At 38.8% G+C, this 27607-nt stretch overlaps 1 protein-coding gene across 4 annotated transcripts in view; it reads right to left on the bottom strand.

Annotated features, from left to right (window-relative positions):
• Positions 1-9032: 9032 nt before the first annotated feature.
• Positions 9033-27607, bottom strand: part of col12a1b (collagen, type XII, alpha 1b) — a 148082-nt gene continuing 129507 nt past the window's right edge. For 3 of the 4 annotated variants that reach the window (XM_057823051.1, XM_057823050.1, XM_057823049.1), the window contains 12 exons: positions 25556-25642; positions 25048-25101; positions 24885-24980; positions 21697-21750; positions 19110-19163; positions 18994-19047; positions 18857-18928; positions 18737-18772; positions 17184-17250; positions 16856-17110; positions 14758-14928; positions 9033-9446 (listed from right to left, as the gene is read on the bottom strand). In XM_057823051.1, coding sequence (XP_057679034.1) covers positions 9337-9446; positions 14758-14928; positions 16856-17110; positions 17184-17250; positions 18737-18772; positions 18857-18928; positions 18994-19047; positions 19110-19163; positions 21697-21750; positions 24885-24980; positions 25048-25101; positions 25556-25642 — 1110 coding nt within the window. In that variant the 3' untranslated portion in view covers positions 9033-9336. Of the gene's footprint in view, positions 11787-14757; positions 14929-16855; positions 17111-17183; positions 17251-18736; positions 18773-18856; positions 18929-18993; positions 19048-19109; positions 19164-21696; positions 21751-24884; positions 24981-25047; positions 25102-25555; positions 25643-27607 lie in introns of all 4 variants that reach the window. The other variant, XM_057823052.1, reaches the window with a different exon arrangement.

The following is a 27607-nucleotide window of genomic DNA, read 5'->3' on the forward strand; positions in this document are numbered from 1 at the left end:
GCCATCTACGGTAAGGCGTTTTTGTCTAGGAAAAAAAAAAAGACCACCTATTGTAAGGCATAATTCTAGAAAAAAAAGATCATGTAAATCAGGTGTTTTTGTCAAGAAAATATCGTATGTATCGTAAGGCATTTTCCCCCCTCTAAATCGACCATTGTATAGTAAGGTGTTTTTTTTCTGGAAAAAAAATGTCCATGTATTGTGAGGCAGTATTTTTTTTTTGGAAAAACATCCTTAGTTTTTTTTTTCTAGAAAATAAAAGACAATTGTTTACTAAGGAGTTTTTATCTAGAAAAATATCAACCATTTGTAGTAAGCCGTTTTTTTTTCTAGAAAAAAAAAACATATATAGCAAGGCGTTTTTCTAGATAAAGACCAGGAATAGTAACGTTATTTTCCCCCCCTAAATCGACCAAGGCATTTTTCTAGAAAACAACGGCCATCTATAGTAAGGTGTTTTTTGATTAAAAAAGGCCATCTATGGTAAGGTGTTTTTGTCTAGAAAAAAAGACCATCGTAAGGCAAAATTCTAGAAAAAAAAACGATCATGTTTTTGTCAAGAAAATAATGACCATGTATCGTAAGGCATTTTTTTCCCTCTAAATAGACCATGTATAGTAAGGCGTTTTTTTTTTCTAGAAAAACATCCCAAGTATAGTTTTTTCTAGAAAACAAAAGACCATGTATACGAAGTGTTTTTCTGGAAAAAAACAAAACATGTATAGTAAGGCTTTTTTCCCCCTCTAAATCAACCAAGGCATTTTTCTAGAAAACAACGGCCATCTATAATAAGGCGTTTTTTGAGAAAATGACCATCTACGGTAAGGCGTTTTTGTCTAGAAAAAAAAAAGACCATCTATCGTAAGGCATGATTCTACAAAAAAAACGATTATGTACAATAAGGTGTTTTTGTCTAGAAAATAATGACCATGTATAGTAAGGCATTTTTCCCCTCTAAATCGACCATTGTATAGTAAGGCGTTTTTTTCTGGAAAAACATCCCAAGTATAGTGTTTGTTTTTCTAGAAAACAAAAGAACATGCGTAAGGCGATTCCCCCCTGAATCGACCATATATTGTAAGGGGATTTTTTTCTAGGAAAAAAAAAAAAAAAAAACGGCCATCTATAGTAAGGCGTTTTTTGAGAAAATGACCATCTACGGTAAGGCGTTTTTGTCTAGAAAAAAAAAGACCATCTATCGTAAGGCATGATTCTACAAAAAAAACGATTATGTACAATAAGGTGTTTTTGTCTAGAAAATAATGACCATGTATAGTCAGGTATTTTTCCCCTCTAAATCGACCATTGTATAGTAAGGCGTTTTTTTCTGGAAAAACATCCCAAGTATAGTGTTTGTTTTTCTAGAAAACAAAAGAACATGTATACTAAGGTGTTTTTATCTAGAAAAAATATCGTCCATTTGTAGTAAGCCGTCTTTTTTTTTTAGTAAAAAAGACCATATATAGAAAGGCATTTTTCTAGAAAAAACAGACCATGTATAATACGGGGTTTTTGTCTAGAAAAAAATGACCAAGTGCAGTAAGGCGTTTTTTTCTAAAAAGAACCACCATCGTATAGTAAGGCATTTTTTTCCAAGGGAAATGCATAGGAAGGCGCTTCTTTTTCCCTAGAAAACAAAACCAAAATGTATAGTAAGGCATTTTTATCTCGAAAAAATACAGACCATGTATAGTAAGGTGGGGTTTTTTTCTAGAAAAAAAATGACCATGTATAGTAAGGCGTTTTCCCCCTGAATCGACCATGTATTGTAAGGGGATTTTTTTTCTAGAAAAAAAAAGACCATGTATAGTAAGGCGTTTTTCGATAAAAAAGGCCATCTATGGTAAGGCGTTTTTGTCTAGAAAAAAAAGACCATCGTAAGGCAAAATTCTAGAAAAAAAAAAGATCATGTAAATAAGGTGTTTTTGTCAATAATGACCATGTATCGTAAGGCATTTTTTTCTCTCTAAATAGACCATGTATAGTAAGGCGTTTTTTTCTTTTTCTAGAAAAACATCCCAAGTATAGTTTTTTTTCTAGAAAACAAAAGACCATGTATACTAAGGTGTTTTTATCTAGAAAAAAAATATCAACCATTTGTAGTAAGCCGTTTTTTTCTAGAAAAAAGACCATATATAGCAAGGTGTTTTTCTGGAAAAAAAAAAGACCATGTATAGTAAGACTTTTTTCCCCCTCTAAATCAACCAAGGCATTTTTCTAAAAAACAACGGCCATCTATAGTAAGGCGTTTTTTGAGAAAATGACCATCTACGGTAAGGCGTTTTTGTCTAGAAAAAAAAAGACCATCTATCGTAAGGCATGATTCTACAAAAAAAAAACGATTATGTACAATAAGGTGTTTTTGTCTAGAAAATAATGACCATGTATAGTAAGGCATTTTTCCCCTCTAAATCGACCATTGTATAGTAAGGCGTTTTTTTCTGGAAAAACATCCCATGTATAGTGTTTGTTTTTCTAGAAAACAAAAGAACATGTATACTAAGGTGTTATTATTTAGAAAAAATATCGTACATTTGTTGTAAGCCGTTTTTTTTTTCTAGTAAAAAAGACCATATAGGCATTTTTCTAGAAAAAAACAGACCATGTTTTTAAGGCATTTTTGTCTAGAAAAGAATGACCAAGTGCAGTAAGGCGTTTTTTTTCTTCTAATAAGAACCACCATCGTATAGTAAGGCATTTTTTCCCAAGGGAAAAAAACGATCATGCATAGGAAGGCGCTTTATTTCTAGAAAACAAAACCAAAATGTATAGTAAGGCATTTTTATCTAGAAAAAATACAGACCATGTATAGTAAGGCGTTTTTTTTCTAGAAAAAAAAATGACCATGCGTAAGGCGATTCCCCCCTGAATCGACCATATATTGTAAGGGGATTTTTTTCTAGAAAAAAAAAAAAAAAAAAAAAACGACCATGTATAGTAAGGCGTTTTCTTCTAGAAAAAACAACCACGCATAGTAAAGCGTTTTTTTTTCTAGAAAAAAAAAAAAAGACCATCAATAGTAAGGCTTTTTTTTTTTAGACAAAAATGACAATGTATAGTAAGGCATTTTTTTACTAGAAAAAAAAAGCTCAAGTTAGTAAGGCGTTTTTCTAGAAAACAACGACCATCTATAGAACGGCGTTTTTTTTTCTTCTAGAAAACAAGACCATGTTTATTAAGGCGTTTCTGTCTAGAAAAAATTGACTATGTGCAGTAAGGCATTTTTTCCTAGAAACAAAACGACAATGTATAGTAAGGCTTTTTCCGGGAAAAAAACGCCTCTGTATAGTAAGGCGTTTTTTTTTTTTCTAGAAAAAAAATGACCTTGTACAGTAAACTGATTATTTTCTGGGGAAAAAAATGACCATGTATAGTAAGGCATTTTTCTCTCTACATTGACCATGTATTGTATGCCGTTTTTCTAGAAAACAGCAACCATCTTAAGGCGTTGTTTTTAATAGAAAAAAAAAGGACCACGTATCATAAGGCAATTTTTATGCTAGAAAAAAAAAACCCAACCATTTATAGTAATGCGTGTTTTTTTTGTACAAAAACCATGTATAGTAAGGTGTTTTTATCTAGAAAAATATCGACCATTTGTAGTAAGTCGTTTAAAAACAAAAAACAAAAAAAACAACTGACCATGTATAGTAAGGCTTTTTTTTCTTCTAGAAAACAATGACAATGTATAGCAAGGTGTTTTTCTAGAAAAAAATGACCATGTGCAGTAAGGCGTTTAAAAAAAAAAAGAAAAAAACGACCTACTAAGGCGTTTTCTTTCTCAGAATAAATTGACCATGAATAGTAAGGCTGTTTTCTAGAAAAAAAATATAATATATAGTAAGTTTTTTTCTCTCTCTCTCTCTAAATCAACCATGTGTAATAAGGCTTTTTTTTTTTTTTTAAATCTGAATCAAGCTTGTATAGTAAGGCATTTTTTCTAGAAAAAAAAAGACCATTATATTGAGGATTTTTTTCCCCCTCTAAATTGACCATTTATAATAAGGCGTTTTTCAGGTTGAAACAAATTGACTATAGTCGGGGTTTTTTTCTACAACAAAAATGATCATTGTATAGTAAGGCGTTCTTTATCTTGAAAAAAATCGCCCATGTGTACGAAGGCATTTGTTTTCTCTAAATTGACCATGTATCGTAAGGCGTTTAATTTATTCTAAATCGACCATGTATAGTAAGGCGTAAAAATTGACCCTGTATAATAGGTATGCATTTTTTTAATCTTGGAAAAAAATTGACCACGCAGTTCTCATCTTTTTTCTTTTTATCTTGATAGAAAAACAATTGACCATGTATTGTAAGGCTTTTTTCCCCCTCAAAGTAAATTGACCATGTATAGTAAGGCGTTTTTCATCTTTAAAAAAATTGACCATGTATAGTAAGGCGTTTTTTTCTAGAAAAAAAATACCATGAATGGTGAAGTATTTTTATTTCAATCTGGAAAACAAAATCGACCATGCATAGGAATGCCTTTTTTTCATTTTGGTAAAATATGACCATGTAGAGTAAGACATTATATATCTAGAAAAAAATATCAAGGATGTATATTAAGGCGTTTTTAATCTTGAAAAATCCGACCATGTACCGTAAGGCGTTTTTTCTAGAAATTTTTTTTGACCATATATCCTAACGCGTTTTTTTTTGTGTACGATGGTGAGGCGTTACCAATAAAAGCCAGTCATTTCATGCAGTATCGTCATCATCCACTAGATGTCAGTCCCGCATCATTTTCATCCAAAATTCATTTAAAACGATACAAATATTTCTGTGCGCGCACGCGTGCGCTTGTGCGTTATTTTCATATAAAGTTAAAAAAAAAAAAAAAAAAAAAAAAAGGGGGTGGGGTTACAATTATTGAAAGGGGATACATACATCAATGTTTCCAGTTGGTGACCTCACCAACGTGTGAAGAAAAAAAAACAACCCTAAAAATCCATATTTAGCTCTAAAACATGATCTCATATCAGTTAATGATTGCAAAACCACGGTGCCATCACATAACACATAACCCGAAAAGGTGTAAAATATTTAAAACAACAACAACAATCAATCGTCTTTGTTGTGACCTTGAAAACAAATGGACGCAACATACCACCACATGTTCAATAACGTTTTTTTTCTTTTAAAGAATTAGCTTTTATGGTTTGAAGTCATAAACACGTGCCGGTAGTAGCCGCTGCTATTGTTTTGATGGGTTGAAATCTGCTGGCAATTAGGAAATAATATCGCTCTCCAAACATTCCGCATAAGCGACATAATAATATGCACTCCATATTGTCAGGTCATGTTGACGCGTACGTGTGACTTTCATTAGCGACGTCTGGTTCCGGGGGGATTAAGACCGATCCCGATTCTTGGAATGGGCAACGTGAGGCAACTTTTTCCAACGTCAAAGCTTTGAGTCAGCGCTTCTCATCTCTGGAGGAGGAGGAGAGAGAGTAGGAATTCACTTTGGCCTTTCGCCTAGCTCTCACTTGACAGAGAGTCCTTGCCAAACCCTTCCGCTTCCAACGGATTGGACATCTATAATTGTCAATGGCAACCAATGAGTTCAATGTAAGAACTTCATTGGGACAATTTATGATTTGAAAGCAATACATGGACGTTTATCCCTGTCAATGGCAGCCAAGGAATAAATTCATGAAATAAGATTGTAAAGCTGTTTTAACAGTTGGAAAGTTGTTGACGTGTATTCTTAGTTTGACATTTATAGGCGGTGATATGCCAAAGTTATTTGAGGCTAATGGAAAAACACCTCATTTTAAAGGAACTTTTAGCTATTAAAGTTCATCAAAATATGACAAAGTGTCTTTGATTCCAATCTTTCGATATGAAGGGGCTAGTTACCTTTCTAGCAGACACCGTATAACTGTTTACATTAGTCTAACACATTCATTATAGTAAAGCATTTAATTACTCCATGCCATTTGACACAGTAAAGTTGACCGACTTATCAGCCCTCGCCTGATAAGCGAAGGAAAGGACGTCAGCATCTCTTCGGTGGGGTCAGAACACCCTCGCCCTACCAAGACAACAAGTTGATAGCTCGGTGCCTTAGACGTCAAGACATGCTTCTGTTGCCGGGGTAACCACGTCCCAGCCACGAAAGATGACACACGAACTTGACCGCACAAACCTGCCACAGAAGGATGATCCCAAGGCAACACCCAGGCACGCCTTCCGCCCGGCCCACTCCACCGCAGCTTTCAAAAGACTGAACATTTAGCTAACAACTGTCGCTTCTCCTGAACATTCCGATGTATCCGTTGTTTTGCTGACCCTGGATCCAGCATTGCCTTTCCGTCGGCTGTTTTTGACTTGTTTTTTCATCACTGTCGACGAATACATTGTCAACTTGTTCCCGGTGAGCTTCCTTTAAACCGTTCAAAATGGAGTCAGTAAAAAGGGTTAACGCTGGAGCGAATGCGCAGAGTTTGGCCTTCAGGCAGACTTGCTGGAGCTGCGCCAGCGGGACGCCTTCTGTTTCGGCTGTCGGTGTTCCGGCGGCTTGGCTGGGAAGCCGCATTCCTTCAGGAAGTTTTGCTTTGTATTGAAACTTGCTCGCTATATTAGCAATTTAGAATAACCAGATAGCCGTTAATATCGGACCATAAAAGCATTTTAAAATGATATCAGATAATAAGAACATTGGTTTTGCGCCTAAATGCATATGGCAGTGCTGTCGTTGCCATTTATTACCTGCCTATGTTTCTGGTGTTTTTTTCGCACCCTGCTGGTGTTTAGGTGTAAGTATTTTTCTTATGTTCCAGCACTTTCTGCCGACGTCATCATATGTCAGGCGAGCGAGCTGTTGTGGGTAAAGAGAGAGCTAAATGGACGAGCTAACGTCTGCAGCCAGTTTACCATAGCAGTTCTTGCCATCTCACCACATTATTTGCGCCTTACAAGTCATACAGGCAGTCCCCAGGGTTACGACGAATCGAGACTGTTTTACGTCCATATCTATAAAGAATTCAGGGATTTAAGCATTTATTCACAAGAATTTTCAACAGAAAAAAGCTCTGTTTACATATGGTGGCTGCTAATTTCCTTACAGAATACCCTCACAGTTCGCAATATTTACGTAAAATAAATGCTACCTGCACGGTTGTTTTGCTTTAAACCAAGAATCGAGACTAGTTTTATGTCCATATCTACAAAGAATTCAGGGATTTAAGCATTTATTCACAAGAATTTTCACCGGAAGAGCTCCGTATACATCAGGCGGGCGCTAGGTACACTGAGTAACAGACTAGCATCGTACTTTGACATATTTAGGTAAAATAAATGCTAACTGCACGTTTTTTTGCTTTTAACCAAGAATCAAAACTGTTTTACGTCCATATCTATAAAGAATTCAGGGATTTAAGCATTCATTCACATGAATTTTCAACGGAAAAGCTGCTTACATCAGGCGGCTGCTAGCTACATTCACTAACAGACTAGCATTGCACTTCAACATTTTTACGTAAAATAAATGCTAACTGTGCGCGTTTTTTTTTTTTTTTTTTTTTTTGCACTTAACCAAGAATCTAGACCAGGGGTCCCCAAACTTTTTCCTCTGAGGGCCACATAACTTTTCCCTTCTTTGATGAGGGGCCGGGGTCAGTTTGTAACAGAAAAAGTGTGGCGATTGCAGGAGTGCCTCAATGTAAAAATGTATTGTTTTTCAGAAGCCACAATCAAATAACCCTTTCTGGATTCTTCACGGAACAAAAGTGAATAAAATAAAAACAATAATATAATGTAATATAATATAATATAATATAACACTATTAATAAATAGATAATAACCAAATAAGCCAGGAAATAAATAACACAAGTTAAAAAAAAATTATTATTTTTTTTAAATTAAAAAAAAAAGTTGTTCAGAGGACCGGACCAAATGTGGAGGCGGGCCGCATCTGGCCCGCGGGCCGTAGTTTGGGGACCCCTGATCTAGACTGTTTTACGTCCATATATACATATAAAGAATTCAGGGGTTTAAGCATTTATTCACAAGAATTTTCAACGAAAAAAGCTTTGTCTGTGATTCCACTCGGTCAGCTTTGACGGCCTCGCCAACAATGCAGGCCCCCCCTACTTATCGCCCCTGCGCCCTGTGAATACATTATGAAGTCTATGGCTCATGACTGTGTCATGTCAAAATTATGACGGTCTTATGACGCTGCTGTCAATTATAGTGTTACCGGTTAATATCTTTGGGTGTAAAATATCCCACGATACAGTGAGGACAGCTGCGGCTTATAGTCCGGTGCAGCTTATCTATGAACAAATGCCGTTTCTGTGTCAAATTTGGCGGGTGGCGTCTTACAGTCAGGTGTGCCTTATAGTCCTAAAAATATGGTACTTTTTCCATAACTCGGTTGAAGTTGTTCTCTTATTTTTCACAGAATGTTTATTTGGAAAACCTTGAAGTTGTTACATTTATCATTAGTAAAGCATCCACTGAGGGATCGCAGTACAATTGGATTTGCTGCTCAGCCTTCACCGTGTACAGACGCACTCCTGAATGTGCGTCTTTAGTTGTATGGGGGACGGGAAAATGATAAGCATATGCTTCAAACCGTCCGCCTTTGTCGTCTTCTTCAGTTCCTTCGGGCAAGTCATATCACATTTTGTAATTGTCAATGATTGTCAATGATACCGATGATGATGACAATAAAATTCCATTCCATTCCATTCTATAATATGTTATGTTATACTGATATATTATATTATAGCCATAATATGTTCAGTCCACGACCGCATATATCGGTATCAGTTGGATATCCTTATCGGCTTTTTGGATTTGGATAATATCGAGATATTGGTTGTTGGTTAAAAAGTCACTATCGCACAACTCTATTTAGCATTAATCCTCAGTTTTTTTTTCACCAGAAGCTGAATACTCAACTCCCTGTCTGCTAGACGTCCGGTCAAAAATGAATTGGACGGCACCGCAAGCGTTCCCGGTGAATTCTTGCGCTCACACATATAGAAAAGCCACCCGCAGTCGTTTGGAGTTTTCTGTGGTTTTATTGAAAAAAGCTTCCTTTTCCTTGTGTGAAAAATAAATAAAAAGTTGTCACGTTGACTGACAATCTGAAAGAAAATGAACATCAAAGACATGCAAATGAGGGGCGTGGCTACACGAGCTTTACAGGAAGTGACTAATATGGAGCGCTGATAAATAGTGGCCACATGGCTAAAGTGAGCAAAAGAGCCTTTCTTGCTGCCGATACAAAAACAAAGCAAATATGTTACAAATGTTGACGCACGCACGCACACACGCTATCAAACACACAAGTTGCGGAGGTCAGACGAAGATGACGAGGCGCTCTAGGAGGAGGCGTTCCCGGTGAGCGAGCGCTTCCGACGTCGCCTCTCGGCAGACGATTCCTCTTGGGTCGTCGCCGCCGGGGAGTTGCCGGCCGTCGACGGGAAGCGGCCTGATCACAAACCAGTTCCTGTTGGAGTCGTCGTCGTCACGGCGCTCGGTGTTAGTTGCCGGCAAGCGTGTTAGTCAACATTCATCCCTTGGCTTTTTCTTTGGCTTTTGTGCGGATGACGTCCCTCTTCTCCAGAAGGAAACATCGTCGTCCTGTTATCCAATGCAATCAATCCCCACTTGTTTGGTAGAATTTGGGCATTTTTTGCAAATTGGACTATTTTTGAAAAATGGGACAAAAATTATTTTCTTCTTCTTCTTCTTTTTTTTTTTTAATCCGATTTGGCGATTGGCAGCCATTGACGGCATCGGACGTCCAATTCATTTGGCTTGGGAGCGGCCAATGAATAATTGACGTCTTCTTACTTTAAGCCCTTGATGCCTGAATTGGCATTGAACATGAATAGTCATTAAAAAAAATGAAGACAACTAATAATCGGAAAATTCGAAATGAAACAAATACCCCAATGAAATGATAAATGAAAAAAAAAAAAAAAATTACATTTTTGAAAATACAAAAAGTAGGGTTTTTATTTTTAAGTTCTTTTTTGATAATTAATGAATTTTGAATTTTTATTTACAGATTTCTACTATTCGACTCTACTGTATTTATAAATATATTTACTACAGTATTACTTATTCCAATTTAATTAAATAAAATATTATTAAATATAATTTTTTTTTTGTAGGGCTGTCAAAATTATCGCGTTAACGGGCTGTAATTAATTTTTTAAATTAATCACGTTAAAATATTTGACGCAATTAACGCACATGCCCCGCTCAAACAGATTAAAATGACAGCAGTGTAATGTCCGCTTGTTACTTGTTTTTTGGTGTTTGGCGCCCTCTGCTGGCGCTTGGGTCCAAATAATTTTATGGGTTTGAGGACAATGAGTGAGCATGGTGTAATTATTGACATCAACAATGGCGAGCTACTAGTTTATTTTTTGATTGAAAATTTTACAAATTTTAATAAAACAAAAACATTAAGAGGGCTTTTAATATAAAATTTCTATAACTTGTACTAACATTTATCTTTTAAGAACACAAGTCTTTCTATCCATGGATCGCTTTAAGAGAATGTTAATAATGTTAATGCCATCTTGTTGATTAATCGTTATAATAAACAAATACAATACTTATGTACAGTATGTTGAATGTTGTGTCTTATCTTTCCATTCCAACAATAATTTACAGAAAAATATGGCATATTTTTTACATGGTTTGAATTGCGATTAATTACAATTAATTCATTTTTAAGCTGTAATTAACTCGATTAAAAATTTTAATCGTTTGACAGCCCTACTTTTTTTCAATTCATACTATTTTTATATTCCTCCATTGCTCTTTTATGTTTGTTAAATGTCATTTCAGGCATTAAGGAGTTAAATGAATTGGACGTCTATCATTGTTAATGGCAGGCAACGAATAAAAAACATTTTGTTTTTAATTGTAGGATTTCTAGCGTTATAGCTGTATTTTTCCAATTTGTCCTATATTAACCGTACTTTCCGCACTATAAGGCGCACCTAAAAGCCATTTTCTCAAAAGTAGACAGTGCGCCTTATAATCTGAAGTGCCTTATATATGGATCAATATTGCTTAATCATGACATGACATTCTCTTTAGCGCAGCACCATCTAGTGGATGTATAACACAGCCCCAACCACCACTACTACTATTGTACCTTATATATGAAAACAGTTTTAAAATAGGCCATTCATTGAAGTGCAGAAAATATGGTAGTACTTTTTTTTAATTCATATTATTTTTGTATTCCTCCAATGTTTTATGCATTAAATGTGACTGCAGGCATTAAGGGGTTAATTGAATTGGACGTCGATCATTGTCAATGGCAGGCAACAAGTGAATTAAAAAAAGATTAGTCCATTTTCTAAATAATTACTGGTTGCAGTCCTAATTTAGACAATTTAAAGTTGAACAAGGTCGCTAAACCATTCAATGACAGATGAGTAAAATAGTGGGAGTTGATTGCATTATTGATGATTAATATTGGTTTTAAAAAAGCGGTTTGGAGTTGGCAAGCTGCAGCAGGTTAAGCAAAGCATAAAGAGTCGATTTCCTCTTTATTAGTACGTCGGCGTGGCTCGCGTCGGCCGGCGGGTCCGCATGCTCTTCGTCGTCGTTTGGCGTCAAGATGCAAAATGGCCGCCAGCCAGCCATCTTTCCGCTCGGTTAGTTCCTCTTTCTTGCCGTTCTTGTTTGTTTGTTGTTGTTGTTGAGGTGAGTTGAGGTGAGGCAGCAAAGTTTGTTAGCTCAAACGAGCGTTTCGGGAAGTCGTGAAAGCAGCGCAGGCGCTAAAGAAAAAATTAGGCCGAACCTGCAACGATCAGCACAGCGCACCGGGGTCAGAAAAAGGTTTTCCCAAAAAATTTAGAAATTCAGAAAAAGGTAGCAGGGGTTTAATTAGTTGGTGGAGTTGATTTCAACAAATTCCCTGCAGTTTGTGAAATGGCTAAGCTAGCACGAGTCAATTAGGCTGACTCAGCATGCCAATAACAAAATGATACAGATCTACGAAAAGAGCCAACATATTAAATAAATTCAAAATGATGATAATTGTTCCAAAATCAAGTGTGCATATGCTGTTTTTTATCGGATGAAGGACATAGTACCTTTTCTCATAGGCACTTTCTAACTGTTTGCATTATTCTAACGCACTTAATCTAATCAGTCAGGGAATAGTATCTTTCCTCGTATTTACCGATCGACTGTTTGTATTACTCTATCACAATGTAATCAGGGAATAATATATATTCTCGTATTTACTGTTTGACTGTTTGTATTACTCTAACACACCCAATATAAAATAAATAGCACTTAGCACAAGCAAAATATAGGGCATAAGAGATACATGACACCTTCTTTTCACGGAAGCCCAATGTGTATGTCATACAACTGACTGAGCAAGATTGACGCTGACAAGCCCACATCTGCACTACCAACTCTCACGATCAATTCTCCTGTCCCAACACATGGGAAAAAAACAAAAATTTTGAATTTTCGAAACATTTTGGTTAAAGTAAAAATCCTCCTCATCAGAGTTTACGTCAGAGGAGTGTGATGTTACGTCGTGTTAAAAAACGGGAAAAAAAAAAAATTGTTATTCGATATTTTCTGCGTCCGATATGGTATACTGGGGGCGGGATTCAATAAGCTTCGGCTTCTCCCGTCTGCCCTTTTCTTTTCGGGTTGAATTAATTGTAAAAACATATCAATTCTGTATGGTTGTTTGGATTTGTCATGCCTGAAAGGAAAATAAATAAATAAATAAAAAACAAACAAAAAAAAACACTGGAGAATGCCCGATATCCAACTGATAACATGACTGACAAGACTCCAAGAGCCCCTTTGATGCTGAGGTGGCAAAATCCACAACTCTCGTTGCCCTGACAACAGTAACTCACGACTCCTCCTGTCCAATCCACAAACAGACAATAATCCTAAACAGCCCAAACTGCGATAGAAGATTATGCTAAACACACCTTTCTTTCTGCCCACAGACAGCCCCGCGAGAGCCTTCAAAAGACTGTTTAACTAGTCGTCGTCATTTTTCTCGGAACCTTTTGTTTACTTGTGATATGGTGACCTTTAGAGGCGCGCAAAATCTTTGATTCTTAGATTATTCGCGATTCGGCCGTGGAAGATTTGAGAACGATTCACAAACATCCCAATTCTGAATATTGAATTATACCAGGTAAAGCGGAAATAAAACACAGTCAGCGCGGTCTTCAGGACGCAATGAGGAACGGACCGAGAGTAAATATCATGTTCAACTCATGCCGCTAGATAAAAAAAAAAACAATAACACCTGACTGCGGCCATCAGCCACTAAAAACAGCGCCCAGTTGCTAGTTGCTACAAACATACGGCAACATACGGGCTATGGTAGATATCACATATTCCTAGAACTAGATGTGAAATGACAGACGATGGCCGTGTTAGATCATATACCAAGAAATAGATGCGAAATGACAGACCTTCCCGCGCTAGTAAACAGGCGCCATCTTAAAGCAGTAGACTTCTCTAGAAGGCTCTGTTGTAGCGAACCTAATTACTTTTTATCTTAAAAAAAAAAAAAAAAATCGGCAAAATCTTGACTTGAATCTATCTTTAAATGATGAAACGGTTTTAAAACTTTCACGTCGAAAGTAGACAGAAGGGAAATTATGGAATAACAGGAGCAATTTTAACAACTTTATAGGTTGATTCACAACATTAAATTAATTGAATGTAGTTTAAAGCTGCCAATACAGAATGGGGACTTGAGTATTTTATTTACAGTTTTTAACGGTTAACTTGATACTGAAATAGTAGTTTGTTTAGCCTGAGAGGATTTTTGAACAATTTTGGAACTAGTGTATACCCACCTCTAGTGACAGTGCCTCCTTGCCTGAGTCTGTTTCTGTTTTGCCTTGATGTACGATCGCTGTCGACCTGAATAAAATGTCAACTTGTTCTTGGTAAGCCTTCTTCCAGCTTTCAAAATGGAGTCAGTACAAAGGATTAAGACTAAGGTGAAAGCGCAGAGTTTGGCATTTTTGCCGGGTGGTCGGGATCTTGCCGGCCAGGGTCGTTGGATCTGCGCCAGCGGTTCCAATCGGCGGTTCGGCTGGCGTGATTCCGGCAGTCTGGCTTAAAGGTCAGATTCCTTCACATGCTAAGTCAGCCCAATTGACTCACGCTAGCTTAGCCACTCTGGAGCCCTGAAACTAACAAATAACTAACGAACTACACTGAATTTGTTGAATTCAACTTCGCCGACTAATTAAACCCTCGCTAACTTGAAGATTAAGCCCGATGTCAAAATTCTCAACTTCCCCTTCAAGCTCAATGAATCGAGACTTTGAGACTTGTCTCAAATGAAAGATGGAACTTGCTAGATTTCATGTAGGAAATACATTCATTCGATTAACTTGAATTGTTGGCAGTCGCTCAAAACGTAATCATCGTTTGGCCTGAATGTGAACAGCAAAAATCTGCAACATTAACTATTTGTTTCGGAAGCAAAAATGACTGCCAATCGTGAGAATCGGGGGGAAAAGAAAATATAATGTTTATTTGTTCCTAATAACTCAAGGGGCTATGAAATTCTACAAAATGATTATATCATAGGAAAAAACACGACGGTCTGATTGTGATGAGCAAAAATTTGCAAAACTGCTAAAAAAATAAATGTACCCAAAGCAATTATGAAATTTAAAAAAAAAAAAATGTTTAATGAATGTTTGTCATGCAAACGGAAGGCGGCGTTAACTAGGCGTACGGGCAAGAGGAAGTGTCCGACTTACCTGCGTAACCTTGCCCGTTGTAGGGAATTCCCACGCACTGGGACGAGTCGCAATAGCCGGCCGCCCCTGGGGGTCCGCGTGCGCCAGCGTAACCGGGGCGCCCGGGCGGGCCGCGAGCTCCCGTGGAGCCCGTCGGCCCGGGGGGGCCCGTCCTGCTCTCTCCTGGCGGACCTGAGAGTGAATATGTTAAAGGCTGTCAATCGGCGTCTAAATGAGGGCAGGGAAAACGTAATATCGCCATAAATGGCAAGAAATTATTGCCGTCAATCGCAAAGTCAAACAGGTAAAGAAATAATCATTTCAAAGCATATCTGTCCCGACCAGAAGTGGGTAGAGTAGCCAAAAATTTGACTCAAGTAAGAGTATTCTTACTTCTAAATAATGTTACTCAAGTAAAAGTAGTAGTAGTCTTCCAAAAAATGTACTCAAGTACAAGTAAAAAAATATTTGGTGGAAAGAATACTCAAGTCATGAGTAACATTGTGAGTAACTGCTTACGATGTTTGATAAAAAAAAAAAAAAATCAGTTTCAATTAGGGCTGTCAAAAATTTCGCGTTAACGGGCGGTAATTAATTTTCTAAATTAATCACGTTAAAATATTTGACGCAATTAACGCACAGGCCCCGCTCAAACAGATTAAAATGACAGTACAGTGTAATGTCCGCTTTTTGTTTTTTGGTGTTTGGCGCCCTCTGCTGGCGCTTGGGCCCAACTGATTTTATGGGTTAGTACCATGAGTGAGCATGGTGTAATTATTGACACCAACAATGGCGAGCTACTAGTTTATTTTTTGATTGAAAATTTTACAAATTTCAATAAAACGAAAACATTAAGAGGGGTTTTAATATAAAATTTCTATAACTTGTACTAACATTTATCTTTTAAGAACTACAAGTCTTTCTATCCATGGATCGCTTTAAGAGAATGTTAATAATGTTAATGCCATCTTGTTGATTTATTGTTATAATAAACAAATACAGTACTTATGTACCGTATGTTGAATGTATATATCCATCTTGTGTCTTATCTTTCCATTCCAACAATAATTTACAGAAAAACAGGGCATATTTAAGAGGTGGAATTGCGATGAATTACGATTAATTCATTTTTAAGCTGTAATTAACTCGATTAAAAGTTTTTATCGTTTGACAGCCCTAGTTTTAATCAATTATAAAGTTATCCATGTGAACTGTTTGTACTGTACAATTGCCCATTACATAAGGTGGAAAAGCGCTATATAAGTGTAACACCATTTACCATAACCACATTAAGCCAAAGAAATCATTGAATTCCAGCGAGAGAAAAAAAACAAAGGAAGCATCACTTGTCCAAAGAGCACGAGTGCCCTCTAGTGGAGGAAATAGTTACTAGTTTAAATAGTGAATACTGTAGTTCCTTCAGAGTTCCTATTATGAAGTTAAAAGGATCATATCTCCGGTTATCCGTGGTCAATCGGCGCCAAATAAAAAATAGGAGAGAAGTCTAAAAGTCTAAAATCTGTGCTTTCGTGTCCTGTTGAGGCTAGCGCTCTTTGTCAAATACTTTTTTTAATGGTGCTTTAAAGATGCCACGTGATTGAATAGGCCGACGTGATTGTAGGGCAGCAGACTTGAGTCTGATTGGTATAATGGAGTCATGTGATTATTGTTGCAACGTCTCATTGTTGGAACTTTTTTTTTTTTGCCTGCGATGCAAACAGTCAAATTAATGTGTAGAACAAAGGAAAAATGTAACATCTTGTGGAGTTAGAGTAGCGTTTCTTCTTCACAAATCTACTCAAGTAAAACTACTCTTAGAAGTCCATTTTTCTCAAAAAGTTATTCAAGTAAATGTAACAGAGTAAATGTAACTCATTACTTCCTACCTCTGGTCCCGACTTCCCTCTTCCTGTCATATTGGTTATCAGGCCTCAGTAAATGAAGTCGTCACGAGCTGGTAATGCTACTTATAGCTAGGTAGCATATACAGGCGTAAGTAGTATATACACATAAAAATAGACTTGACATTCTCTATGGTGGCTCTGATGTTGAAATATTTGACTGATTTGCGCAGCCTTAGTCTAAACGCGCCAGTGGACGGGCGTGAGTGGAAACGTACCCGGGGGTCCCCGGGGGCCCTTCTGCCCGACTCCCGCCGGGCCGGGCTCGCCCTTCTCTCCGACGTGTCCCGCCTCCCCGGTCTGGCCCGGCAGTCCCGGGTTTCCGGGGAAGCCGTTCCTGCCCGTGGGGCCCGGCTCTCCGCGCGGTCCCGGCCTGCCGGGGGGTCCGGCGGGCCCCGGCGGCCCGGGGTTGCTGTTACGCTGAATGCCGCTGGGGATCTGGTTGAGGAGGCCGTTGACGCGGTTCATTTGAGCTGTGACGGGCGAGGACGAGACAGGTCAGTGAGAAAGATCGGGACGGGACGGGACGGGAAAATTCCGACTTACCGTTGACCAGCTGCTCGCACACCTGCCTGGCGATGGAGCGCATCATATTCTGAGGCGCAAAGTCACCCTGACGACGAAAAGGACAGCGTCAAGATGGTGCATGTCGATGTTTGTCAATACCCGATTGTGACTGCGCGTATCGAACATGAGAGGAAGTTTCACGTGTGCACAGGACCAATCGGGTACTCACCAGAGTGACAATATTTATGTATACACACACCAGATAAATTCAAATTAGTGTTGCAGCGATACAATTTTTGCCGATACATGTTTTGAATAGGGCTGTCAAACGATTAAAATTTTTAATCAAGTTAATCACAGCTTAAAAATTAATCGTAATTAATCGCAATTCAAACTATCTATAAAATATGCCATATTTTTCTGTAAATTATTGTTGGAATGGAAAGATAAGACACAAGAAGGCTATATACATACAACATACTGTACATAAGTACTGCATTTGTTTATTATAACAATAAATCAACAAGATGGCATTAACATGATTAACATTCTGTCAAAGTGATCCATGGATAGAAAGACTTGTAGTTCTTAAAAGATAAATGTTAGTACAAGTTAAAGAAATTTTATATTAAAACCCCTCTTAATGTTTTCGTTTTAATAACATTTGTAAAATTTTCAAACAAAAAAGAAACTAGTAGCTCGCCGTTGTTGATGTCAATACACAATGCTCATGGGTGGAGAAACCCATCAAATCAGTCTTACCCAAGTGCCAGCAGAGGGCGACAAAAGACAAAAAAACACAAGTAACAAATGGACATGACACTGTCATTTTAATCTGTTTGAGCAGGGCATGTGCGTTAAATGCATCAAATATTTTAACGTGATTAATTAAAAAAAAAAAATTACCGCCCGTTAACGCAATAATTTTGACAGCCCTGGTTTTGAAAAAAAAAAAAAATGCTGCATTTAAATGTAATGTCATTGCTATCATGGCAGTCAGACTGCCATTGATGGCGCTTGAAGTACAATCCATTTGAAGTGGGAGGGATGGCAGCAAACAAACGAACGTGCCACCCTACTGCTTCAAATGGATTGGATGTCTAGCTAAAACTAGTAACTCATTCCAATCGACGGTAGAAGCAAGAAAAGAACTTCCGTTGCCCCTACCAACATGGCCGCTCTGAGTCAACGTTCCCATCAAAATCAATGCAATGACATTACAATGAATTCATAACTAGCCTATTTCTGATTTTAAGAGGAGTACTAGTGATAAACGCATTGAAATTCACGGCAGAGGATAACTGGACGCCCATCATAATCTTGGGAAGAGTGACGAGAACTCCTTTAGTTAGTGTTCTGGCGGCCATCTTGGGTAGGTCAAGCAGCGGTTGGAAACTAAATGTTGAAAAGCACATATTGAGCAACATAGGTGTGTTATTTCTTAGTACTCCCCAGTACCGATGAGGTCATTTTAGTGCTGTGTTGGTACGATATCGGAATCAAGTAGTGCAACACTAGTCTGAATTTATCAGGTCAATAAGTGGCACAGTTTGACCGTCCCAATCGGTTTGCGTCACCCCTAAAGGACTCACGCGTTCTCCTTTGTCGCCTTTTGGTCCCACCAAACCCTGAAAGGGCATGCACACATAGATACGAGTCAGCTGCAATGTCTTTTACCGCTCACAGACCAAAAGTTAGGCGACGAAACTCACGGGAGCTCCATTGGGACCGGTGTTCCCGGGTTTTCCTTCCAGACCAGGAGCTCCGGGAGAGCCGGGGGGTCCCTGAGAGGAGATTCTTGTGAGAAGGCAAAAAAAGGGCACGCCGGGTGGACGACGTTCTCACTCACCATGGGCCCGGCGGGACCTCGGGGTCCGGTCAGGCCGTCCTTCCCTTGCGGTCCCTGAAAAACGCAGAGGGAAAAGTCATCCTGTCCTCAAAAAGTTCTTCCCGCCCGGAACTCACCCTGACGCCGGCGGGTCCGACGGGTCCCATTGGTCCGCGAGGTCCCGGGGAGCCCTGCGCTCAAACAAAGGAGCGACACATCACAAGGGTGCCCCGAAAAATGCGCCACTCAAAGAAGAACCCTGTTCGCCTGTAAAGTTAGCATTGACTACAAGCCTAGGTCACAGAGGATAAAGAAGGAAATTGATATTGAAAACAACCATTGACGGCAATCCGCGTCCAATCCACTTTGAAGGGAAAAGTATCTTTTCTTGTATTTACCGATCGACTGTTTGTACTACTCTAATACACCCAATATAAAAAAAAAACAGCACTTATATAATAGTTTAAGGAAAACAATCAGAATATATTTGACATAGGGCATATGAGATACATGACGCCTTCTTATCACGGAAGCCCAATGCGTGCGTCATGCAACTGACTGAGCAAGATTGACGCTGACGAGGAAAGACATCTAGAATCCCACGACAAGGAATAATGAGGAACCGGTGACCAACAAGTGAACTCTTAGCACTCACGTTGCGCTGAGGTGGCAAAGTCCACAACCCTGGTTGCCCTGACAACAGTAACTCCCGAATCCTCCTGTCCAACCCACAAAAAGACAATAATCCTATACAACGCCCAAATACACCCTCCTTCTGCCCACAGCCCGCCCCGCAACAGCCTTCAAAAAGACCGAATGTTTAACTAATCGTTGCCATTTTTCTCGGGAACATTTTGTTGACTTGTGATATGGGCTATGCCATTGACGGCTATGCACGTCCAAATTTTCCATTCATTTTCAATGACAAAAAAAAACATGCGTGGCTGTGATTTTTGACCATACACTTACCATTAGTCAATGGCATAGCCTTATTTGGGTGCCAGTTGAATGTCAATGCGCTGTAATGGTAAGTGTATGGTCAAAAATCAGGAGCCACACAGGTTTTTTGGCCTTTTAATATGAATGGAAAATTTGGACGTGTATAGCCGTCAATGGCATGGACGTGCATGGCCTGCAAAAATGCCACTCCAAAAACTGCCACATACCCCTCAAACAAATGCCGCAAACTAAAATCCATTTTGCCACATGGCAAAAAAAAAAAAAAAAAAAAAAGCCACATGTCAAAATAAATGCTACATGGCAAAAAAAAATGCCACATGGCAAATCAATTTTGCCACATGGCAAAATAAATGCTACATGGCAAAATCAATTTTGCCACATGGCAAAAAAATGCCAGATGGCAAGAAAAAAATGCCACATCACAAAACCTACTTTGCCACATGGCAAAAAAAAAAAAAAATGCCACATGGTAAAAAAAATGCCACATGGCAAAAAAAAAATGCCACATGGCAAAATCAATTTTGCCACATAGCAAATAAAAAATGCCACATGGTAAAATCCATTTTGCCACATGGCAAAAAAATACAAGGCAAAAAAAAATGCCACATGGCAAAATCAATTTTGCCAAATGGCAAAAAAATGCCACATGGCAAAACAATTTTACCACATGGCAAAAAAAATGCCATATAGCAAGAAAAAAATCCCACATAGCAAAACCCTTTTTGCTACATGGCAAAATCAATTTTGCCACATGGCACAAAAAAAAAAAAAAAAAAAAAAAAGCCACATGGCAAAATAAATGCTACATGGCAAAAAAAAAAATGCCACATGGCAGATCAATTTTGCCACATGGCAAAATCAATGCTACATGGCAAAATCAATTTTGCCACATGGCAAAAGAATGCCAGATGGCAAGAAAAAAATGCCACATCACAAAACCTACTTTGCCACATGGCAAAAAAAAAATGCCACATGGTAAAAAAAATGCCACATGGCAAAAAATGCCACATAGCAAAACCCTTTTTTGCCACATGGTAAAAAATACCACATGGCAAAATCAATTTTGTCACATGGCAAATAAAAAATGCCACATGGCAAAATCAATTTTGCCACATCGCAAAAAATACCACATGGCAAAAAAAAAAAGCCACATGGCAAAATCAATTTTGCCACATGGCGAAAAAAAATGCCATATGGCAAGAAAAAAAGCCACATAGCAAAACCCTTTTTTGCCACATGGCAAAAAAATGCCACATGGCAAAATCAATTTTGTCACATGGCAAGTAAAAAATGGCAAACATGACAAATACCACTTTTCGTTCTTGGCCCTGAAGCTCAAGTTTGAGACCTCATTTCTATATGAATGAATGCAATGAAAACATTTAAGAAAAAAAGTTTTAATCCCGACAGGAAAGGGATAGAAAATGCTTATAGGTTCAAACGGATCAGCGACCGTCGACGAGTTCATACATAGCGCGGGCTGCCGAGCGGAGTCCCGCCAGATGTGAATGGAGCGGGACGGCGCGTGAGGAATTTCAGGCTTCCGTCCTGCCTGGAAAGCGTCCACCGGTCCACCTCCGACACGTTCGTCTATCTATCTCACTTTGGAGCGGCGGGCGGGTGGGCGAGGGCGACTCCCTCGCGTGTTCCCACGTCAACGCTCACTCGGCCCGCTGCCGTATTAAAGCTTGACGGATGACCGGCGGGTCGGCGATGACGCCCACACGCCAGAAAAAAAACAGGCAGGAGATGAGCCAGACTTACTTTGAGTCCCGGTAGGCCAGAATCACCGGGTTCTCCTTTGGGTCCTGGGCGACCCTAAGTGGGGTAAAAAAACAAAAAGTTAAGGACTTCTGCTTGGCTCGCTTCAAGGGGGGGGGGGATCCAAAATCCAATATTTGACTTCAGGAGCGAATATTGTAACAAAACTCATATTACAAAATGTTTATATTAGTGCTGCACTGATAGCATTTTTGGACTCATGATTCTGACACTTGGCTGCGTGGTATCGGTATTGAACTGAAACTTTCCTTCTTTTAATACTAAATATCTGACTCAATCACTGGAATATGACATCATTGCTACCATGACACTCGACGGCTCTCATTTACAGCACTTTGACGTCCGGTCTATTTGAAATTTGGAACCCGCCCACTTCAAATGGATCTGCCGTCTACAACGGATCCACTCATTGGTGGGATCTTTAACCCATTGTCTGCCACTGATAGCGCAAGACATCCAATCCTTTTGAAGTGAGAGAGTTGGCAGCCAATGAGTGAACGATTATACTGGGTTAGATGTCTAGTAGTGATCAGATGATCGGACGTCTACCGTCCTCTTGCGTAGCTGACAGCCATTTTGGGTAGAGCAGGGGTCGGCGACCCGGGGCTGTAGAGCCACATGCAGCTCTTTAGCGCTTCTAATGCATTAATATTGTAATGAAGACATCATACAACAGAGTAATTACATGGTGCTTCATTCTCTATAGGATGCACTGCAGGGAATTTTTAAATTTACTGTATTTTCTGCACTATAAAGCGCATTGGAGCATAAGGCGCACATTCAACGAATGGCCTATTTTAAAACCATTTTAATGTGTAGGGTGCACTGCATTATAAGGCACAGCAGTAGTAATAGTAGTAATATTAGTAGTTGTGGTTGGTGTTGCGTTTTGCATCCACAAGATGGAGCTGAGCTATATGGAATGTTATGCCATGATTAACCAGTATTTAATAGTGTGTGGAAAATGCGGTAATTATGAAGGCCCAATATGTATTTGTAGCCCACATAAGTCAGTTTGACAGTAGGCTACTATACACTGCTGGCCAAAAGTATTGGCACCCTTGCAGTTCTGTCAGATAATGCTCATTTTCTCCCAGAAAATGATTGCAATTAGAAATGCTTTGGTAGAAATGTCTTTATTTAAGTTTCTTGCAATGCAAAAACACAGAAGAGAATGGGGGGGGAAAAATTAAATCACTATCGTTTTACACAATACCCCCAAAATGGGCCGGACAAAAGTATTGGCACCCTTTGAAAAATCATGTGATGCTTCTCTAATTTTGTGTAATTAACAGCCCCTGTTACCCACACATAACAGGTGGTGGCAATAACTAAATCACACTTGCATCCAGTTAAAATGGATTAAAGTTGACCTCTGTCCTGTGTCCTTGGGTGTACCACATTGAGCATGGAAAAAAGAAAGAAGACCAAAGAACTGTCCAAGCACTTGAGAAGCAAAATTGTGAGGAAGCATGGGCAATCTCAAGGCTACAAGTCCATCTCCAAGACCTGAATGTTTCTGTGTCAAGCCTACGGCACTGTAGCTAACCTCTCTAGATGTGGACGGAAAAGAAAAATTGACCAATGAAAGATTGTGCGGATGGTGGATAAAGAACCTTGACTAACATTCAAACAACTTCAAACTGTCCCGCAGTCCGAGGGTACAATGGTGTCAACCTGTACTATCTGTCGGCATCTGAATGAAAAGGGACTCTATGCTAGGATACCCAGAGACATAAAAACGCCAGGCTGGAGTTTACCAAAACTTGAGAAAGCCAAAAACATTTTGGAAAAGACATCAATATAGAGTTTACAGGAAAAAAAAAACAAGGCCTTCGAAGAAAAGAACACGGTCCCCACGTCAAACATGGCGGAGATTCACTGATGTTTTGGGGTTGCTTTGCTACCTCTGGCACTGGACTGCTTGGCCGTGTGCATGGTATCATGAAGTCTGAAGACTACAAACACATTTTGCAGGGCCCAGTGTGAGTAAGCTTGGTCTCCCTCAGACGTCATGGTTCTTCCAGCAGGACAATGACCCAAAACACACTTCAAAGATGGTTTGAGAGAAAGCACTGGTGACTTCTAAAGTGGCCAGCAATGAGTTCAGACCCCCATAGAACATCTGTGGAAATCCCTGACCTAACCCTGAAAATGGCAATTTGGAGAAGGAACCCATCAAATCTCAGAGACCTTGAGCAGCTGGCCAAAGAAGAATAACCTAGCATTGTAAGAAACTCATCAATGGATACCGGAAGCAGTTGTTCGCAGTTATTTCGTCTAAAGGTTGTGCCACCAAGTATTAGGCTGAGGGTACAAATACTTTTGTCCGGCCAATTTTTGGAGTTTTGTGTAAAATAATAATGATTTAATTATTTTTTTTGGCATTCTCTTTTGTGTTTTTTCACTGCAAGCAAAATAAATGAAGACATTACTACCAAAGCATTTGTAATTACAATCATTTTCCGTGAGAATTGAGCATTATCTGACAGAATTGCAGGGATGCCAATACTTTTGGCCAGCACTGGCTTTCAGTTTTTTGTGGCTCCAGACATTTTTTTTTTTTTTTGCCCCATTATGGCTCTTTCAACATTTTGGGTTGCTGACCCCTGGGGTAGAGTGATCAAGCAGTTGGAAACTAGATCTTGAGGACTACACATTGCAAAGCATCAGCGCATTATTTCTTAGTACTCCCGGATAACGATGATGTCATTTTAGAGTAGTATCGGTATTGGTGTAACACTAGTACATTGTTAAAAGATAAAGAATAAATGACAAATGCAACACATTGAATGTAGAAAAGTAAACATGATCGTGCCTGATCTTCCAGAAAAACGGTGATTCTTGTGCGCACCACTAGAGGGATCTTGCGCAGCATTAGCAGCACACTGCGCTAACATGTTGATTGATTATAATCACCCTAAAATATAGCGTGCGTGAAACATCTGTTCCATTTGAGATGTACATAAAAATATCAATTAAAGACAGAAATGTGGCGACGACGCCAAAACGAAAAGAAATAAATGTCATTTTGGACGCGTCGGGGAGACAAAATGGAATTCGGGGAGGCGGCGGACGGCTTTTTCGACGGATTTATTAGCTTTGTTTTGCCAGAACGGAGACTGACGTCGAGGAATATTTTTTTGGTAGATTTACGGCACGGAACTCACCGCTTCTCCCGGTACGGAGCGTCCGCTGGGTCCTTGTGGGCCGGGCAAGCCCATGGGTCCGGGGGCTCCCAGGTCGCCCCGCGGGCCGGCGGGTCCCTGAGAAAGAAAACGTTATCCAAAAAGTCAGGATGAAAACTTTTTGGGGACGAAAGAAATGACTTACAGGTGAACCCAGCTCTCCTCTTTCTCCTCGTGGTCCTTTTTTTCCAGGGGCGCCCTAACCACAGACAAAAGCAAGAAAATAGTGTTTGCTCTTTAGCTGTGAAAATGAACATTACTGTAATTTCAAATGACATTGGGACATTGATTTTCTTTTGCATTGGTGTCAAACTGGTGCTCCGGGGGCCGAATACGGCCCGCCGTATCATTTTAGGAGGCCCGCCAAAGTCTAACGTCTGCATTGACTGAACAGAATATTTTTTGCCTTGGTTTATTTTGAATTAAAAGTTATTAATAACAGATAAAAACGAAAATATATACATAATATTTAAATAGGAGAATATTTATTGTTTTCAAACAAAGAAAAGGGAAATAAAAATGAAAAATAAGAGGAAAAAAAATGTCATTTAGGGGTTACAAAAATGATTTGGACAACTGAGGGGTCAAGAATGTTTCGGCAGGGTTTTGTCTTTTTCCCACGATGCACCTGGTGCATGTTTGTATCTACTCACCACAGGTCCCTGAGGTCCAGGAGGTCCAGTGGCCGAGGTGGTGCACTTGCAGGCATTAGGCAGCGCCGGACATTTGCTCTCGTCTCTCTGATGGACAAAAAGAGTTCAATATTCAAAAAAAAAAAAAATTGGAAAAAAAAAAAGGCAAATAATTGACAAATTTATAACGTCTTCATCTGATTATTTTTCTTAAATCTAGTCTAATAATGTTCTCCATCTTGTTCTGAGAGTTAAAGATTAGTTAAAAGACTAATGCGTAAGATTACTTTAAGTGAATCTTACTATTTGTTCTTATCAAGCCTATATATGTAAAAGTTGGTCATTTTTCACCTAAATTAAAAAAAAAAAATGCTTTCAAATAAAGTTTTGAACAATATCTATTCTTGAATTCAGAATATTTCTGACAAACAAGCTTTTTTTAAAAATTAAATCTACAAATTTATTGCTTAAAATAAGTCTGTTAAGCTTATTTGAAGCTCGCTATCGTTCTTATTTCAAGAGTAAAATTTACTTGAAGCACTGACAGATAATTTCACTTATTTCTCGTAGATTTACATTGAAAACAAGAGAATTTAACCACCGTATTTTCCGCACCAGAAGGCGCATCAGAGTATGTGGTGCACCCTGAATGAATGGCCTATTAAATGTTTCCATATATAAGGCGCACTGCATTATAAGGCGCAGTAGTAGTAGTCGTAGTAGGTTGAAATTGCGTTATGCGTCCAATAGATGGAGCTGTGCTAAAGGGAATTTCATGCCATAATTAACCAATATTGATCCATATATATAAAGGGCATTACATTATAAGGCGCACTGTCAGCTTTTGAAAAAACCGAAGGCTATTGGGTTTGCCTTATAGTGCTGAAATTATGGTAGTTTTAGGGAGGCGTGTTCTTGCTGCGTAGAAATGCACTTGAAAAAAAAATCTTTTCTACAACAGATAAATTCTTGGATTAATGCCAATTTTGCTTTAAAAAAATGGGTTGGTCAAATGTTGGGGCTAGGCAGTATTTACACATTTTAATCACATGCAATTAATCACACTGTCATACACACGTTACAATATTGATATTCAAAAGTAGTGTTTAGAATTTTTTGTTTTTTGATAAAAGGCAATAGAAATATTCATTTTAAGTAGGGGTGGGTAATGATTACACGTGCTAATTGCATGAGATTAATTTTGAATAATTGCATTGTCATACAATCCAATCTTTGGAAAGTAGTCATTAGCATGCCATAGACTTCATAATGTATTGACAGCTCAGATCGGTCATGCACTGCGCCTCGCATTCAAGTAGGGGGCCGCCCACATCAAGAGGAGCTATTCACAAACACGCACGCAGCGATCTAATGCTATTTCTAGGATTTCTATTGAAAAAGTACGAAAGCTGTACCATATACAAACAGGAAGGATCGTCACAGGAGTGATTTGTTTGAGGATTCCAGGTAATTATTCTATTTTTCGTACTATGCATGCATGCATTTTCAAACATTGTGAAAAAAATCTGTGGGGGAAATCAGCCACTACTGCAGTGGCATCATAGTTCGCAATATTTACGTAAAATAAATGCTAACGGCACTTTTTTTTTTTTTTTTTTGCTTTTATCCACAAATGGAGACTGTATTCCGTCCATATCTATAAAGAATTCAGGGATTTAAGCATTTACTCACAAGAATTTTCACCAGAAAAGCTCCGTTTACATCAAGCGGCCGCTAGCTATATTCCCTAATAGACTAGCATTGTATTTAGACATATTTACGTCGAATAATCACTAACTGCATGTTTTTTTTGTTGCTTTTAACCAAGAATCGAGACTGTTTTACGTCCATATCTATGAAGAATTTGGGGATTGAAGTGAATTTTCAACGAAAAAAGCTCTTTGTCTTTGATTCCACTAGGTTAGCTTTGATGGCCTCGCCAACAATGCAGGCCCCCTATTCATCGGCCCCGCGCCCCGTGTCCTGTCAATACATTATGAAGTCTATGAGCATGCTTTCATTTGTAATCCGCTGCCATATTAGCTCACCGGTTACCACTGGTAGCGATGGACG

Source organism: Corythoichthys intestinalis, chromosome 19 (assembly GCF_030265065.1).
Source record: "Corythoichthys intestinalis isolate RoL2023-P3 chromosome 19, ASM3026506v1, whole genome shotgun sequence".
Classification (NCBI taxonomy): domain Eukaryota; kingdom Metazoa; phylum Chordata; class Actinopteri; order Syngnathiformes; family Syngnathidae; genus Corythoichthys; species Corythoichthys intestinalis.